Raw genomic sequence first — 18,036 nt, 5'->3', positions numbered from 1 at the left:
CCCCTTCAAGTTAGTACTTAGAAGATGCATCTTTGGCAGCCTTGAGTCAGTGTGGATAGGCCTCTATCATCTTTGCAAATCTGGACACTATAATTTTTCCCCATTTTTCTTTACAAAATTGCTCAAGCTCTGTCAGATTGCATGGGGACCATAAGTGAACCGCCCTTTTCAAGTCCAGCCACAAATTCTCAATTGGATTGTGGTCGGGCCTCTGACTTGGCCACTCCAGGACATTAATTTTGTTGTTTTTAAGCCATTCCTGTGTAGCTTTGGCTTTATGATTGGGTCATTGTCTTGCCGGAAAACAAATCTTCTCCTAAGTCACAGTTCTCTTGCAGATTGCATCAGGTTTTCCTCCAGGATTTTCCTGTATTTTGCTGCATTCATATTACCTCCACCAGTGTTCCAGGGCCTACAGCACCAAAGCATCCTCACAGCATAATGCAGACACCACCACGCTTCACGGTAGGGATGGTGTGTTTCTGATGATGTGTGGTGTTTGGCTTACGCCAATTCACAGCATTTATTCTGATGTCCAAAACAGCTCAATTTTGGTTTCATCAGACCATTGAATCTTCTTCCAGCTGACTCAGTCTCCCACATCCCTTCTGGCAAACTCTAGCTGAGATTTCATGTGAATGTTTTTCCACAGTGGCTTTCTCTTTCCCACTGTCCCATAAAGCTCCGACTGGTGAAGCACTGGGCAACAGTTGTCGTATGCACAGTCTCTCACATCTTAACCAGTGAAGGTTGCAACTTCTCCAGAGTTGTCATAGGTCTCTTGGTGGCCTCCCACACTAGTTCCTTTCTTGCATGGTCACTCCTTTCCTGAGGACGGCCTGTTCTAGACAACTTTACAGCTGTGCCATACTCTTTCCATTTCTTGATTATTGACTTAACTGCAATCCAAGGGATATTCAGTAGCTTGAAAATATTCTTATATCCATCTCCTGACGTGCTTTTCAATAACCTTTTCGCAGAGTTGCTTGCTATGTTCCTCTAAGCTGTGCGAGTGTGTGCGTGTGCACACACATTTTTCAACCAGCACACAAAGGAAATTAATGTGTGCACAAAAGATTAGTTACCTAAAATAATGTAGTAATTAATAATTATACTTATTGAAAATAATCTTTTAGTTAAATGTTTCTGTTAACGAGTTAGTCAGTTTTCAAATATCACAATGCACGTCACTGATTTACGTCACCTCACCTTTCCTGTTCCAGTTTGTACAGCTGCATCACGGTGACAGCCATCTTTGGCGGACAGTGTTCATATCGTAAAGTTTACAAAGATCTATTTCAAATCCTGTAGATAGTTTACTAAGCTTTTTATTGAAAAAGATCGGTCAATTGACCCTGTGACTAAATACTGTCACAAGAAATTGATAAACATCACATACAAAGTAGCTTTACAGGTTTTAAGTGATGTCTTTGATGAACTGGCTGCACTGTGCAAGATTCTGCAAAAGAGTGACCTGACACCGATTGATTCACTTCGTTTTGCGCGAGGCAAAATTAACAAGATAAGAAAGCAGTATCTGGGAGACAATGTTGAGAAGTGACAAAGTTAAAGTTTTGCTAAGCCAACAACGTGAAGAAAAATTCACAGTAGATACAAGTCCACTGCTGACTTTTATAAGTAGTGTTTATGTTCACTTAGGAAAAAGGTTTCCTGAAAATGAGGTACAAGAATGGTCAGCTTTTGATTTCTCCACAATTGCAGATTGTGACTTCACATTTGGCGATGATCAAGTTAATGCCTTATGTCTAAAATATCATGATTTTCTAGCTGAAAATACTGTAATAGTTAGACAGTTTAATGATTTCAAATTTTCCGTGCAAGAAAAAATTAAATCCAAACTGATTTCAAACTTTGCTCAAATGGTGGCATTTGTACTTCAAAATGAACAGTTCTGCGATCTTGCATAGTTGATGGACATTGGGGGAACCTTTCTTGTGTCTAGTGCGGACTGTGAGCGAGGTTTTAGCCTAATGAATCAACTCAAAAACAAGCTGAGAAACAGTTTAGGTCAGGGTTCCCCAATTAGTTTTCTACAAGGGCCAAATTATGTCAAGCATGCCAAGCCAAGGGCCAAAACGTCCAGGGTTTTTTTCCATTGCGCCAGTAAGTTGTTTTATGGGCAGATGTTATTGTTGTTGCTATTACCATTAGTAGTAGTAGTAGTGGTAGTAGTAGTAGTAGTAATAATTTAGGCCTGGGATTCTCAAAGCCTTTGTTCTGGGTCACAGAAGAAAAAAAAATGCACTCTTGAAACAAAATAAGTCCAAAACCAATCATTTAATTATGACTCTAGCTATCACAACTGTCAGCTGTCATATTGAGAACTCACCTGGGACTTTAAAAAAAAATATATACACACACACACACACACACACTGTAAACATGGTAGTCTTCACCACTTCTCTTCCACACAAAGTGTTTTAGTAGTACTACCTTTCCCACTGTTTCTGTTCTCTCATTTAATCTATTTGTTCTTTTTAATTAAGCTATGTAGCATTTGAAGTATGAAGTGTAGCTATAAATGAAATTATCAGTATTATTGTTGTTATAATATTATACCACAATAAGATTGACAAATGGACACAAATAAATTGATTCACTCTACCAATCAGTGAGAGAAGTGACAGCGACGGGATGAGGCAACCGTCCTGATGTCGGGCCTGTATTCCGTTGTGGCAATCCTGAGGCACTGGCCCAGATGTGCATTGGAGAGTCTGTTTCTGCCCTGGCTCTTGATAGAGTTCACTGAAGAAAACGATGACTCACACATGTACGTGGAGGGGAACAGTGCGAGTAGAAGCATTGCAATAGCTCTCGTGTTTTTGAATTGAGCTTGGGGAACCACATTAATCCAAAAGTCACTCACCCTAACGTCCTTGTGTTGTGCTTTGAGCAAATCAGATGTTCCCATTTCCAAGACCTCCATCTGAAGAGTTGCCTCATCTATGGAAGGCACCAGCCTTTTGGTCTCTGCAGTCCACTGGCCGTCAGCTGAAATGAAGAACAGCTGTCTCAGGAAGAGGAGGATGTCACCTGAGAGTTTAGGGGAGCTTTCAAATCATTCCCTGAAGTTTTCTGCCAGGCTCGTCACAAAATCCTTCATCACTAGATCCTCCCGCATTTCGTTCTTCTCGCAATGCTCCCACAGACATGGAAAGTGCAACTTTCTCCCATGAATGTCTCTCTCCAAAAGGTTCAGCTTTGACCAGAAAGCTTCAATCGCCTTGTACATGTCCGTAACATTGTGGTTGTTGCCTTGTAATTGCAGATTAAGTTGATTTAGGTGAGACATGATGTCACACAAAAAAAAGAACATGTGCCATCACCTTGTTGTCACTTAAAATCCTCTTAAATCCTTGGGCTTTTTGGCTCTGCAAGCTGGATAAAAATGACACAACCTCATCGTGCAGATCGCACACCCTCTCCAACACACGGCCTTTGCTCAGCCAGCGAACATCATTATGCAGCAAAAGATCTTTGTCTTCCGCTGAATTTCCTCCAGCAATGCTCTGAAAAGGCAATGTTGCAGACTAGAACTCTCACAAACGAAATTTACCAGTCTCGTCACAGTATCCATCGCCTCTTCCATTTCCCCACACAGTTTAGCGCACAACAATGATTTGTGAATAATGCAATGAAATGCCAAGAGTGCTGGGTTAACAGCAACAAACCTGCTTACCAAGACCTTGTGTTGTTCCACCATGGACAGAGCCCCATCGGTGACAACGGACACAATTTTGCTCACATCCAAGCCATTCTTCTCAAAGAACTGTGTCAATTCATTAAAAATTATTTCCCCAGTTGTGCACCCAGGTAGAGGAAGCAAACAAAGTAGCTCTTCCCGAAAGGTCTTCCCATCAAAACATCTAGTGAACTCAGATAGCTCTTCCATATCGGTTTGGTCACAGACAAGTCTATGGCTAGTGATATGGCTTCTGCTTTCTCCAAAATCGGTGAGTAGATTGGAAAAACACTCCTCCGCTAAAACTTCTACTCTTCTTGCTGCCGTGTTAGCCGACAATGGCACCATCTTTAATAGCTCCACAACCGTTTTCTTGGTTTTCTCACCATGACTTAAAACTTGGCCAACCATATCAATTGCACACGTTTTAATCAACTCAGCACTGCACGCTCTATGGGGGCGTAGGTCAAGTGTACGGTGTGGGATGAGGTTAAAATAAATGACAGCAGCGCGTGCTTTATTTACATGTTTTGACAGGTGCATTCACGTGAGTGCCAATGGGTCGGTGCGGTTCAGACATTTGGTTCTCGCGGTCCGGACCTGGCCCATGGTCCACCTATTGGGGTCATCTGGTTTGGGTGAATGTCATTTGCATATGTTAATGAGAATCAAAACCTATCAATTGGATGGAAGTTCTATTAGTCTAGATAGAGTTTACAAAGAATGGGTAAATGCCAAAGACAGGAGAGAGAAAAAATAACTGAGTGACTTAAATATGTATGTTATTTTGTTGTTATTCTGTGCAGTTTTATGTCAAATATTTTGTAAACCTACATAAACTGTGCCATGTGTGCATTCAGTGCGCACATACTTTTGTCACAGGAAAAAACTTTGCACAACGTAAGATTTTTGCGCACACTGACTACTAAAAATCAGAGGGAACATTGGTTGCTTGGGGTGTACTTTTGTCTTCATGTTCTAGTTTCTGCCAGGATACTGACTCACCAGCAGTCTGACCTTCCAGGTATGGGTATTTTTTTACTGTAATCAACTGAAACACTTTGACTGCACACAGGTGATCTCCATTTAACTAATTATGTGACTTCTAAAACCAATTGGCTGCACCCCCGATGATTTGGTGTGTCATATTAAAGGAGGTGAATACTTATGCAATCAGTTATTTTGCGTTTTATATTTTGTAAAAGGCATGCAAGAATCATTTTCTGTTCATCAGCGTCAAAAAAGCCAAATTAAATCCACTGTGATTCAATGTTGTAAAACAATAGAACATGAAAACTTCCATGGGGGGTGAACACATTTTATAGGCACTGTATAGGTTACCATATACTACCTCAAGATTCATTTTCCTGCAGGCATTTACAGGGGAAAAATTGAAATACAATAGAATTTATGAAAAACTAGACATAAACAAAGACTGGCAACCAATGTGCAAAAAGACAAATTGTACAAATAAAAACATAAATAATCACCATGTCAAGAGGATGATGGTTGTAGGGTAATAACTGTTCCTGAACCTGGTGGTGTGGGACCTCCTTCCTGATGGCACCAGTGAGAAGAGGGCATGGTGTGGATGGTAAGCACCCTACATTATGGGCCAAATGGGACAAGCTTGGATGAGACACCTTAGTCAGAATGGGCCAGTTTGGCTAAAGGGCCTTTTCCCATGCTGTATTACTGACTGTTCCTCAGCAATTTCTCACAATCTCACCATCCATCTTTTCTCTCCCACCCTGATTAAGCCTGTGAAATAGTTACATGCTGCTGTAACTATAAAGCAGCATTTTTAAAAGATTGAATTCTTTAATCGAATGGGTATGTACAATTTTCTTTCATTATAGCAACAGGATGCAATATTTGCCTTAGTTCTTGGTGGAAACCCAACATTTAGCTCTGTACAGAAGCTTTTAGGTTCACACACCAATCAACCATCTCCAGCAATGAACATACACATATGAAGCTAATATAAAACAAATATTGACACCTCCCAGGATAGATTTAATTCATCAATTACATATGCATTGTGCAATTATCATATTTAAAATATATCTTATGAAATCAATAGCTGTTAAAGTGTGGGGACAGGAAAAATAATAGAAAATCTGTTTGGCCCAAGATCTTTACTTCCTGAGTTAATTCCTACATTAAGTGTAGCACAAAGCTTAGGTTAATATAAATTGATACCAGCCTAACCCCAATTCATGATCAATTACATGATACAGCAAATATGCACTAAAGTCTGATTAGGGGTTCTTTCCACAAACAAGCAAATGAACTTACAAACAAATTACATAGCAGCAGCAAAGAATAGAGCATAGAGCAGTGCAGTGCAGCACAGGAACAGACCCCTCAGACCAAAACGTTGCGCTGAACCAATTAAATTAGTAATCAAACGGCCAACTAATCCCTTCTGCCTGCACAATGTCCATATCGTTCCATTTTCCTCACATTCATGTGCCTTTCAAAATGGGTCTTAAAGGTCCCTAATGTATCTGCCTCTCCCACCATGCCAAGCAGCACATTCCAGGCACCCAGCACACTTTGCGTAACTAACTTGCCCCTCATATTTATTTTGAACATCCCCTCTCACCTTAAATGCATGCCCTCTGGTATTAGACATTTCAACCCTGGGAAAAAGATATCATCTATTATGCTGCTCATAATTTTATAAACCTTTATCAGGTCTCCCCTCAGCCTCTGTTTCTGTAGAGAAAACAACCCAAGTTTGTCCAATCTCTTGTTACAGCATGCAATGTGCCTTCTTAACCACCCTATCAATCTGTATAATGACTTTCAGGGAGCTACGAACTTGGACCCTAAGATCCTTCTGCTCATCAACACTGTTAAAGGTCTTGCCCTTTTTTTATATTTGAATATGTTTCGAAGACTTTGTAGTATTGATAAAAGTGCTTTTTGCTTGCGTTTATAAACAAAATTATACAGAATGAACATTTCTAGCTCATTATAAAGGTGCCAGAATTCTGTGTCACTCTGATTCTGATGTTCTATAGGAGTCGATAACAAGGCTTGTTAAATGTTACACGTTACATTATACAGTGAATTGCAGATAAAAATTAGTTACACTTTAACATAGTGCACACTGAGTACAATATGTTTAACAGTGGCTATAAAAAAGTTGGTTCGCATGGTTACCTTTGATCATGATATTCTCTCAAATTGCATAGAATTCTTACTCAGAACTACCATTTTTTTGTTCCACTGCTTTTCATATAGTGCTTAGGAGATCAAATAAATTATGGCTCATGTTAGCGATTCTACACAGCTAGTTCAATCGTTTAAGACAAGAATTGACCCCCTTTGTTCACTTTATGTAATACTATAACAAAATAAAAATTATGTAACCCTGGCTATGAAAGCTTTCTGGCTATAGAGTCATAGAACAATATAGCACAGTTATAGGCACTTCTGCCCAACGAGTTTATGCCAGCCGCAGTGCCCACCTAGCTAGTCTCAATTTCTTGCCCATGTCCCTCCAAGCTGTGCACCTGAATTTCGCTGTCCAAATGCTTTCAAAATTATATTATTGTACCTTCCTCAACCACTTCCTCTGGTAGTTTGTTCCATATACCTCCTGTGTGAAAAGGGAGTCTGCCAGGTCTCTTTAAATGGTGCCCCTCTCATCCCAGATCTGTGCTCCCTAGATTTGGATTCCTGTACCATGGGGTCTGTTAACATCCACCTTATTTATGTACACCCCTCATAATTTCAAACATTTCTATAATGTTTATTCTTCCCTTATTCCTCTACATCAAGGACTCTAAACACCAATATTCTAAACACCGGTGCTCCACAGTGTTGCATCCTCAGTACCCTGCCCCCCGACCCTCCCCCCAGACACTCATGAATGCATGGCCAGATTCTACTCCCACTCCATCTACAAGTTTGAAGTTGATACTACCATAATGTGCCACATTTCAAATAGCAATGAGTTGCAGTACAAGAAAGAGAGCTTAGTGACATGGTGTCACGACAGCAATCTTCCCCTCAATGTAAGCAGAAGAGCTGGACATTGACTTTGGGGAGGGGAGGGGGGAGGGAAATCCATGTGCTCCTGTCTACATCAATGAGAGCTTCAAGTTCCAAGGTGTGAATATCACTAATACCCTGTCCTGGTCCAACTATGTCGATGTCATTGCCAAGAAAGCTCATCAACACCTCGATTTCCTCAAGAAGCTGAAGAAATTTGGTATATCACCATTGACCCTTACCAAATTTTTATCAATGAACTGTAGCAGGGATTTTGTCTGAATGCATAATGGCTTAGAATGGCAACTGCACTGCATGTGGCTCCAAGGAGCTGCAGATAGTTGTGGACACAGCTCAGCACATCATGGAAACCAGCCTTCCCTCTACTGACTCTGTCTATATTTCTTGCTGCCTCAGTAAAGCAACCAACATAATCAAAGACTCTACCCCCCTTGGACATTCTCTCTTCTCCCCTCTCCCATCAGGTAGGAGATGCAAAAGCTTGAAAGTACGTATCACTAGGCTCAAGAACTGCTTCTATATCACTGTCATCAGACTTTTGAACAGGCGCTTGCATTATAAGATGGACTCTTGGCCACGCAATCTACCTTACTATGAACTTAGTTTATTGTTTATCTGCACTGCATACTTTAGTAGATTTACACATTATTCTACAACACAGGCGCTTGCATTATAAAATGGACTCTTGGCCGCACAATCTACCTTAATATGAACTTACAGTTTATTGTTTACCTGCACTGCACTCTTTAGAAGTTTTACACATTATTCTGCATTGTTACTGTTTTACCTTATTCTAGCTCAATGTGCTGTCTAATGATTATCTGCATGAACAGCGTACAAGTAAGCTTTCCAGTGCATCTTGTTACAAGTATAATAATAAACTACAAACCCCATTTCCAGAAAAATTGGGATATTTTCCAAAATGCAATAAAAACAAAAATCTGTGATATGTTAATTCACGTGAACCTTTATTTAACTGACAAAAGTACAAAGAAAAGATTTTCAATAGTTTTACTGACCAACTTAATTGTATTTTGTAAATATACACAAATTTAGAATTTGATGGCTGCAACACACTCAACAAAAGTTGGGACAGAGTTAAAATAAGATTGAAAAGTGCACAGAATATTCAAGTAACACCGGTCTGGAAGACTCCACATTAAGCAGGCTAATTGGTAGCAGCTGAGGTATCATGACTGGGTATAAAAGTAGCGTCCGTCAAAGGCTCAGTCTTTGCAAGCAAGGATGGGTTGTGGCTCACCCCTTTGTGCCAAAATTCGTGAGAGAATTGTTAGTCAGTTCAAAAGGAACATATCTCAATGCAAGATTGCAGAGAATTTAGGTCTTTCAACATCTACAGTACATAATATTGTGAAAAGATTCAGAGAATTCAGAGACATCTCAGTGCGTAAAGGGCAAGGTCAGAAATCACTGTTGAATGCGGGTGATCTTCGAGCCCTCAGGCGGCACTGCCTAAGAAACCGTCATGCTACTGTGACAATTATAGCCACCTGGGCTCGGGATTACTTCGGAAAACCATTGTCACTCAACACAGTCCGTCGCTGCATCCAGAAATGCAACTTGAAACTGTATTACGCAAGGAGGAAGCCATACATCAACTCTATGCAGAAACGCCGGTGAGTTCTCTGGGCCCGAGCTCATCTCAGATGGACCGAAAGACTGTGGAACCGTGTGCTATGGTCAAGATGAGTCCACATTTCAGCTAGTTTTTGGAAAAAATGGGCGTTGAGTTCTCCGTGCCAAAGATGAAAATGACCATCCAGATTGTTATCAGCGAAAGGTGCAAAAGCCAGCATCTGTGATGGTATGGGGGTGCATCAGTGCCCACGGCATGGGTGAGTTGCATGTATGTGAAGGTACCATTGACTCTGAGGCGTATATTAGGATTTTAGAGAGACATACGTTGCCAGCAAGGCGATGTCTCTTCCCGGGACGTCCATGCTTATTTCAGCAGGACAATGCCAGACCACATTCTGCACGGGCTACAACAGCGTGGCTTTGTAGACACAGAGTGCGTGTGCTTGACTGGCCTGCTGCTAGTCCAGATCTATCTCCTATTGAAAATGTATGGCGCATCATGAAGAGGAGAATCAGACAACGGAGACGACGAACTGCTGAGCAGCTGAAGTCTTATATCAAGCAAGAATGGACAACGGTTCCAATTGCAAATCTACTACAATTAGTATCCTCTGTTCCAAAATGATTAAAAAGTGTTATTAAAAGGAAAGGTGATGTAACACAATGGTAAACATGCCTCTGTCCCAACTTTTGTTGAGTGTGTTGCAGCCATCAAATTCTAAATTTGTGTATGTTTACAAAATTATGGGCGAGTACTTGATTTTCATGCTATGTCTGAGAGAAAACTCGCAGTTATGTTGCTTCCTCTAACTCTCTTCTCAACAGTGTAAGACTACCAATACAAGTGGGCAATAAAGTATGAATCAAAATTGGATTTAGCCAAAGGCAAGACAGTTTATTTCCCCACACAGGTCACTATGTATGCACTTAAAGCTTAAGTTTCAAGTTTTGCATAGTCTATTGCTTAGACAGAATGGTTAGATGGTTAGTTAAGCTTAATCTCATGTTCCATGACCAAAACTATGATTTATATAATAATAGCACAATTAGAGAGTCTTCTTGTGTTTAAGAACTTAGGAGGGAAAATACAGAAACACTAATACTAGACATCCTTGACAATTTATGACAATGAAACATTAGAAACAAAGCATTTTCAAAGCATTCACTGTCTATATTGTTCTTTCCTTGAAAACAGACACATTATAATTCCAACCATAAGAATATTTATATTCCCAATTTTTCAAAAACCATTTGTACCTACCTTTGCAATAATAATTTCTTTCTTTAGAATCTTCATTGCATAATATTTCCCAGTTGCCTTTTCCTTGACTAAAATCACTTTGCCAAAAGTGCCCTTTCCCAGTAGTTTTAGATAATCAAAGTCATTCATAGTCTATAAAATAAAAGAGGGAAAATAGTGAACAAAATAGAACTGCCCCAGAAAAGGTATTTGGAACTCAATGGATAGTAGTAATTGCCTCAAAGGAAAAGCTTGATTGGCTGAACTACATTCTAAATAACATGAAGTGAGTAATTAATCTATTGAATGCCAGCAAGGGCAGGAAAATCACTGTTTATCATTTTTATTCTTAAATGAAGATCCATTAAGAAAAATACTATGCCTTTAAAATCAGTCATTCTATAAAGTATATTTTCAATATGACCAAAATATTTAAATATGAATACTTTGTGTCTACATCAGATATCCTACCTCTCCAGGAAGTTCCGGGAGTCTCCCGCATATCGATAGTGGCTCCCTGACGCCCGGAAATTATATACAATATCATGGAAATCGATTTTTTTGAGAGGAAGAGGGAGAGGGAGAGCGAGCATCCTGATTGGTCTCTCTTCATGCTAAGAGTGGTCCCCAACCACCGGGCCGCGAGGAAACAATATGATTTGGCGATATGAAACGATATGAGTCAGCTGCACCTTTCCTCATTCCCTGTCACACACTGTTGAATTTTAATGCATGTGAGGTCATCAGTGACCCAAGACATGCAAAGGAATGGGTCTGTGACCCATTTGTGAATGTCCCCGGTGAATCATCCATGTCAGCACGGGAAAAAGATCAACTCCTCGAGCTTGTAAATGACGGTGGGCTGAAAGGTATGTTTGACATAACATCTCTGCCGGCATTCTGGATCAAAGTCAAGGCTGAAGATCCTGAGATGGCCACGAAAGCACTGAAAACATTGCTTCCATTTCCAACACCATATCGCTGCGAAGCGGAGTTTTCTGCAATGAATGCAACGAAAACTAAATTGCGGAATAGACTGGATATAAGGAACCCCCTTCGAGTATCGCTGTCTCCCATCACCCCTCAATGGGACCGTCTTGTTGCAGGGAAACAAGCCCAGGGCTCCCACTGATTCAGTGATATTGGTGTGATACAATGATTTTATATGTTCATACGAGGAAAATATGCGCTGTGTGCTTAATATCCAAACATTACTTAAAATGTTATGATGCTATTGACTTATAAGTGACTTATAATTCAGCGGTCCCCAACCTCCGAGCTGCGAAGAATACAGCGGTGGCCGGAACACACCCAGCACATCTCTAAGAAAAAAGCCGAAATAAACAAGCTAATTAATTAGGTGGTGCCCGGCACGTAAATGTCGGCCCAGATCAGAGGCGATTGCAGATTGCGTCGCCTCTGATCTGGGCCAACATTTACGTGCCAACCTTTTAGTTTAACCCCTGATTTAAAGTAGCTGGCTAGCTGCCAAGGAGCTACGCTATTGATGTCCTACAATAGGCCAAACTCCCTGTAGACTTGCTTAAAGTTGTAATAGAATAAACATGATAACCTAAGTACATATTTTAAGGTCACATTTTCTGCATATACCCAACTTGGTTCACAGATTAGACAAAATCACTGAACAAAGTATTACATACACCCTTGGAGGTCGACGGGGGGGTGGGGGGGGCGGGGGTACTACCTCCCTGAAATGGTGGTGCTACCTCCCTGAAATGAGTTTTTGTAGGGTGGGATGTATGCTACATACGTCATTAACAGATTCTCATTCCAAATTCTTCTTTCCTATTCCATTTCCAACCATCTGATCATCCTACCCAGAGGCCTGCTGAAGTTTATACTCCTAACCAACTGCTCATGCCAATTCACTGACAGGTTTTCCTGTGCAATTTAAGATGGGCCTTTAGAACATTGGTTCATATTCATTAAAGACCCTTGTCATTCACAATATTATTTTGAATATGTAGACCTACCTTGAATATGTCATACCTTGGCATGAGCTAAGACCTAGCTCAAAGGTGACAACAACTTGCTTTCACTGAAGCTTTCTAGATTGCAATTACATTACATGTTCTAATCAAACCACAAAGTTGACCAACTAATCCTCACAGAAAAACAATTCACAACCTGGACTTGCCGCCCAATTTTCTAAAATCTTCCCAATCCATAAATCACAACTCAAGAAATATCCCCTAATAAGTGCAGCTCAAACAGTAGCATTAAAGCTCAACAGGGTTTAGAATAAAGTGGCCAGCTCTTAATTCTCAAAATTAAGCCTTCAATCTCGTAATGACTGGCACATGGTGGCTGTAGTATGAAACATACTCCCCTCCATGACTTTGAATTTGTCTTTTTTTTGCACCAACATGAGGTCAAAACCTTCGAGCTCCTTACTAACAGTATCATGGGTATACCATAGCACTCATGACAGTGGGTTGAGGAGATGCCACACAATCTTGTCCATCAGTGAAGGCAATATATGCTAACATTGTCTACAATTTTCCCTTCTAATGCAAGAAATAGTTCCAATACTTTTGTGTTGTCATGGAAATGTTTTACATGGACAGATTCCAGCGGACACTAATATTTTTGCAACTGTTCATTGACTTAGCACATTCCTTCATCTGTTTTTTTTCCCCAGCATCTAAGGTTTTTATTGATTTTCATCTACTTATCTCATTGCTTGATGGCTTTGTCTTCCCAAATTTTTTCACCGCCCTCATTCTTAAAATTCTCCTTATTTAACTAGTTTTTTGTTAAAACAGATATGATTATGAGTAATCCAATTTCTAAAATTTCATTTTAAATATCTTCGGTTATTTTTCCACACTGAAGACACTAGCAATCATACAGAATGAAAACATAATTCACTGCCCAGGGAAGCAGTTGAGGCTTCTTCACTAAAAATATATTTAAGATACAGTTAGATAGGTTTTTACATAGTAAGGGAATTAAGGGTTATGGGGAAAAGGCAGGTAGATGGAGCTGAGTTTACAGACAGATCAGCCATGATCTTATTGAATAGCGGGGCAGGCTCGATGGGCTGGATGGCCTACTCGTGCTCCTATTTCTTATGTTCTTATGCTCTTATAATATTTGCCCCCACATCAAGAGTTTGCACTGATTATCAAATTTCCTTATAAGCATGTCTTACGTTATTATAATGCAAGTAGTTGTAGATGATCCTATTAATCTAGAGAAATAATGTCTAAGTCATAGTTGTGTTCCACCTTCCCTGCTCATGCTGTTTGAGATACCAAACATCCTTTATTTAGATTCCTTTGGTGCAGGAAAACATAATAGACTGCAGATGCTAGAATCTAAGCAGAACACAAACTGATGGAGGAACTTAGCAGATCAAGCAGCATCCAGAGGTAGGGATAGTCATTGTTTTAGGTCAGCGTCAGGATCAAGAGTGTAGGGGGAAAATAGCATAAAAAAGTGAGATTGAGCATGGCAGAAGCTACCAGGTCAAGGGTGAACCAGGTGAGCAGGGACAGGATGGGCAGGTGGAACTAGATGTGGAAGGAGGTGAGAAGAATGAGAAGACAGTGGCTGGTGGGTAATTGCTAGGGGCAAAAAGAAGTTTTAAGAAAAAGGGTGCAGATGGATGGAAAGGAGAGAGGTAGAGATGGAAGCTGGAAAGCACCACCTGAAAACAAGAGGCTGCTAATGCTGAAATCTAAGTAAGTGGTATCACATAAGTGAAGAACGAGGACCAGAAGAAATCGACTGTGGGAGTGTTTAGCTGTTTCACGTGTATTGAGTGAATGACAGGCAGATGGATCCATATGGAGGAGGAGATGAGAAGAGGAAAGAAGTGAGCACAGGGAGCGAGGATTATCTGAAGTTGGAAAATTCAACATTTACACCATTCGGTTGTAAAATGCCCCAGATGGAATACAGGGTACTATTCTAGCTTGTGTTTACTCTGCCAGTGGAGAAGGCCAAGGACTGATATATTAGTTTGGGAATGATAAAGAATATATAAATAACATGAAACCAGGAAGTCAGGAGGTTAATTGCTGATAGGTCATAGGTCTTACGCAAAACAATCGCTTGGTCTAGGAGTATCAAAATGATATACCTACTTGAGAGGGGAATAACCAGGAGATTGCTTCACTGTTTGTCTTCCCTTACTGCTCTCTCTAATAGTAACCCATCCACTTCTTTTCTGCACTAGTAGCATGACCCACTTACAAATCAAACAAAATTTTCCATGTACCAGAAAACACTTCACCCTACCTTCTAAGCGCCTTGTCATCTGAGGGCTTCACATTTTACAGTCCCAACCTTTTTCTTTGAGGAAACACACTTATTCTGATCGTCTTGAATCTCTTTGAAAGCCCTTCATTGCTCTGAGACCTATTTACCATCAAGTCCAGTCATGATTATAGTTATAAAACAAAGAAACAAGTCCTTTTTGCCCAACTCGCCCATGTTAAACCTATATCCCTCCAAATCATTCTCTTCATATGTCTGAATGTCTTTTAAACATCATAAATATCACGACTTTTATCACTTCCTCCTGCAGGTTGTTCCTTATATCCTGAACCCTTTGCAAAAATGTTGCCCCTTAGGTCCCCTTTAAATTCTACCATAATCACCTATGCCATATAGTTTTGGACTTTGTGGAAAAAGACCATGAACATTCACCTTATGAACATGAACATTATCTAATGCCCTCATGATTTTACATGCCTTTATCAGGTCCACCCCTCAGCTTCCTTTACACCAGGAAATAAATCCCAGCCAATTGAGTCTCTCCTAACTCAAAACACTCCAATCTTGATAACATCCTCGTGAATCTTTTCTGCACAATTTCCAGCTTAATGACATCCTTCTTTTGCCACACAACCAGAACAGCACATAATACTCCAAGTGTGGTCTCACCAACATTTTCTACTGTTGTAAAGAGACATAAAAACATAGAATCTACAACACTTTACAGGCCCTTCAGATAGATAGATAGATAGATAGATATACTTTATTAATCCCGAGGGAAATTTGGTTTCGTTACAGCCGCAGCAACCAAGAATAGAGCGTAAATATGGCAATACAAAACCCTCCAACAATCAAACAACAAAATGCAAACTATGCCAGATGGAAAATAAGTCCAGGACCAATCAATTGGCTCAGGGTGTCTTACCCTCCACGGGAGGAGCTGCATGTTCGATGGCCACAGGCAGGAACGACCTCCCGTGCCGCCAAGTGTTGTATCACGGTGGAATGTGGCCGAAGTCCGACAGTAAAAAGTTCAATATCCAGTCTGCAAACATGTTCCTCGATTGTAATATGCCCTGGATTGCACCATCCATTGTTAGCCAGATCAGTAAGCACCCAACTCCTTTACGCTTACCGCTCTCAGTGCACTTCCGGTCAGCCGGAACGGTATTACCCACCGAACTCCTCTTCTCCAAAAGTCTCTGTTGTCTCGACCCGGTCCTCTTTCCTTGGCTTTGTGATCCCCCTCTGCATCCTCTGTGTGTTTTCCTCCGGATTTCAGCAGGGGTGTCCGCCGCTCTGTTCGCTAAACCGGTCGGTATTTGCTGTTCCGTGGAATACACAATGCGACCTTGCTTCTGTCCCGCATGTCGGGATGTAACCATTTCCAGCGCTAAAGAAAACCCAAATAAAACTCTCTCTACCAGCATGTTAGAGAGGATGCAGCTTCGACGTGTTACCGTGAGAAAAAAAATACAAAAAATAACAAAATTAAAAAGTAAGAAGAAGAAATTAAGAATAGATCGGAACGGCTGTACCAGGCTGCATGCCTGACCGGCACATGCGCACTAAGCACTAACAATGTTGTGCTGACCAAGTAACCTACTCTAGAAACTGCCTAGAATTCCCTCTATGCTTCTAAGCTCCATGTACCTAGCTAAGAGTCTCTTAAAAGCCCCCATCTTCGCTGGCAGTACATTCCACACCCCCAGTGTGAAAAACTTACCTCTGACTTCCCCCTTGTACCTACTTCCAAGCACCTTAAAACTATGCCCCCTTGTGTTAGCCATTTCAGCCCTGGGGAAAAGTGTCTGGCTATCCACACGACCAATACACCCGAACTCTTAGACATCCTAACTCTTCTACTTAATGCCCTGAATAATTAGAGGCAGGTGTGCCAAAGACCTTCTTCATTACCTTGTCCCATCTTATTAATACTTCCAGGGAATTTTGTCCACCGATACTCTCCAGAGCCCTGCTATTTCTTGTGCCCCAGAATAACTTGAAAAATGCAATATTTCACAATTGTCCGCATCGCATCTGCCATTCCTTGGCCCACTTTCCAGCTGATCATGATCATGTTGTGATCCTACATGACTTTTTTAACTGTCTGCTAACCATTAATTTTGGTGTCATCCACAAATCTAACTACATTTGTGTCCAAATCTTAATATAGATGATCAACAACAATGGATTCAGCACCAATCATTGCAAAACACCACATGTCACAGGCCTCCAATCTGAAAAGCAAACCTCCAAAACCAACCTCTGATCCCTATCAAGTCAATTTTGAATCCAATCGACTACCTTATCCTTGATCCTATGTGATCACACTTTACAGACCAGCCTACCACATAGGATCTTCTCTTGCCTTATTAATTTAACATTAACGATTTCTCCTGCCTTGTCGTTGCCCATCCTTTTGCTCACCTCTTCAAAAAAAAAGAAAAAACACTGAATCAAATTCGTGAAGCATGACTTCTCATGCACAACATCATGTCGGCTATCCATAGTCAGTCTGTCGGGAGCCTCAGTTGTCGGGATCAACCATGGATGGTACGTCCCAGCTGTCCTTGTGATATACAAGCCTGGACAGTATGACACGGAGCCCATGTAGCAGGTTCTCCCTCTCCACGCAGCTGATAAATCCAAAGCAACAGCAGAGACCAGTACAACACAGGAGTTGCCAGTCAGCATTGAATTCAAAGCAGGACTGCCTTGGGACTCCAGCTTCATATTTTTCCTTAGAGTTTAATTCCAAAGCCTTCCCCATGACTGGGTATAACCACAATGCAGCGGAGGCTTGAGATCAGAGTATTCCTTCTCCTAGATGAGCCATCAACCATGGCTGACAAGCTCTATCTGCCCAAAGCCTAGTCTTTACAGCCTTTCTAAAATAAAGGTACAACATTAGCCAGTTCCAGTCTTCCAGTACCTCATCTATGGCTACCTATGATACAAACATCTCTGTCTGAGCCGCAACAATTGTTCTTCCCAGCTTCCCACCATGACCTTGGATACCCTTGGTAAGGTCCCTGAGATGTATAAATCTTTATGCATCATCTTATATTCCTCAAAGGACATGGAATTTGTTTGATTCCAGGTACCTACATCTGATATATGCCTCCATTTTCCTGACCAGAGCCTCAATATCTCTGTGAACCAGGATTCCTTAAACCTGCCACCTTTGCCCTTCACTCAAATACGAACATATCAGCCCTGA

General features: G+C 40.9%; 1 protein-coding gene across 2 annotated transcripts in view; it reads right to left on the bottom strand.

Moving 5' to 3' along the window:
* The window catches only part of akt3a (v-akt murine thymoma viral oncogene homolog 3a), a 502,171-nt gene that overhangs the window by 93,611 nt on the left and 390,524 nt on the right, over positions 1-18,036 (bottom strand). For both annotated transcript variants that reach the window (XM_063055500.1, XM_063055501.1), the window contains exon 6: positions 10,590-10,721. In XM_063055500.1, coding sequence (XP_062911570.1) covers positions 10,590-10,721 — 132 coding nt within the window. The remainder of the gene's footprint in view (positions 1-10,589; positions 10,722-18,036) is intronic.

Source organism: Mobula hypostoma, chromosome 8 (assembly GCF_963921235.1).
Source record: "Mobula hypostoma chromosome 8, sMobHyp1.1, whole genome shotgun sequence".
Lineage (NCBI taxonomy): Eukaryota > Metazoa > Chordata > Chondrichthyes > Myliobatiformes > Myliobatidae > Mobula > Mobula hypostoma.
The sequence above is the reverse complement of the archived record's forward strand: the minus strand, read 5'-3'. Positions and strand labels throughout refer to the sequence as shown.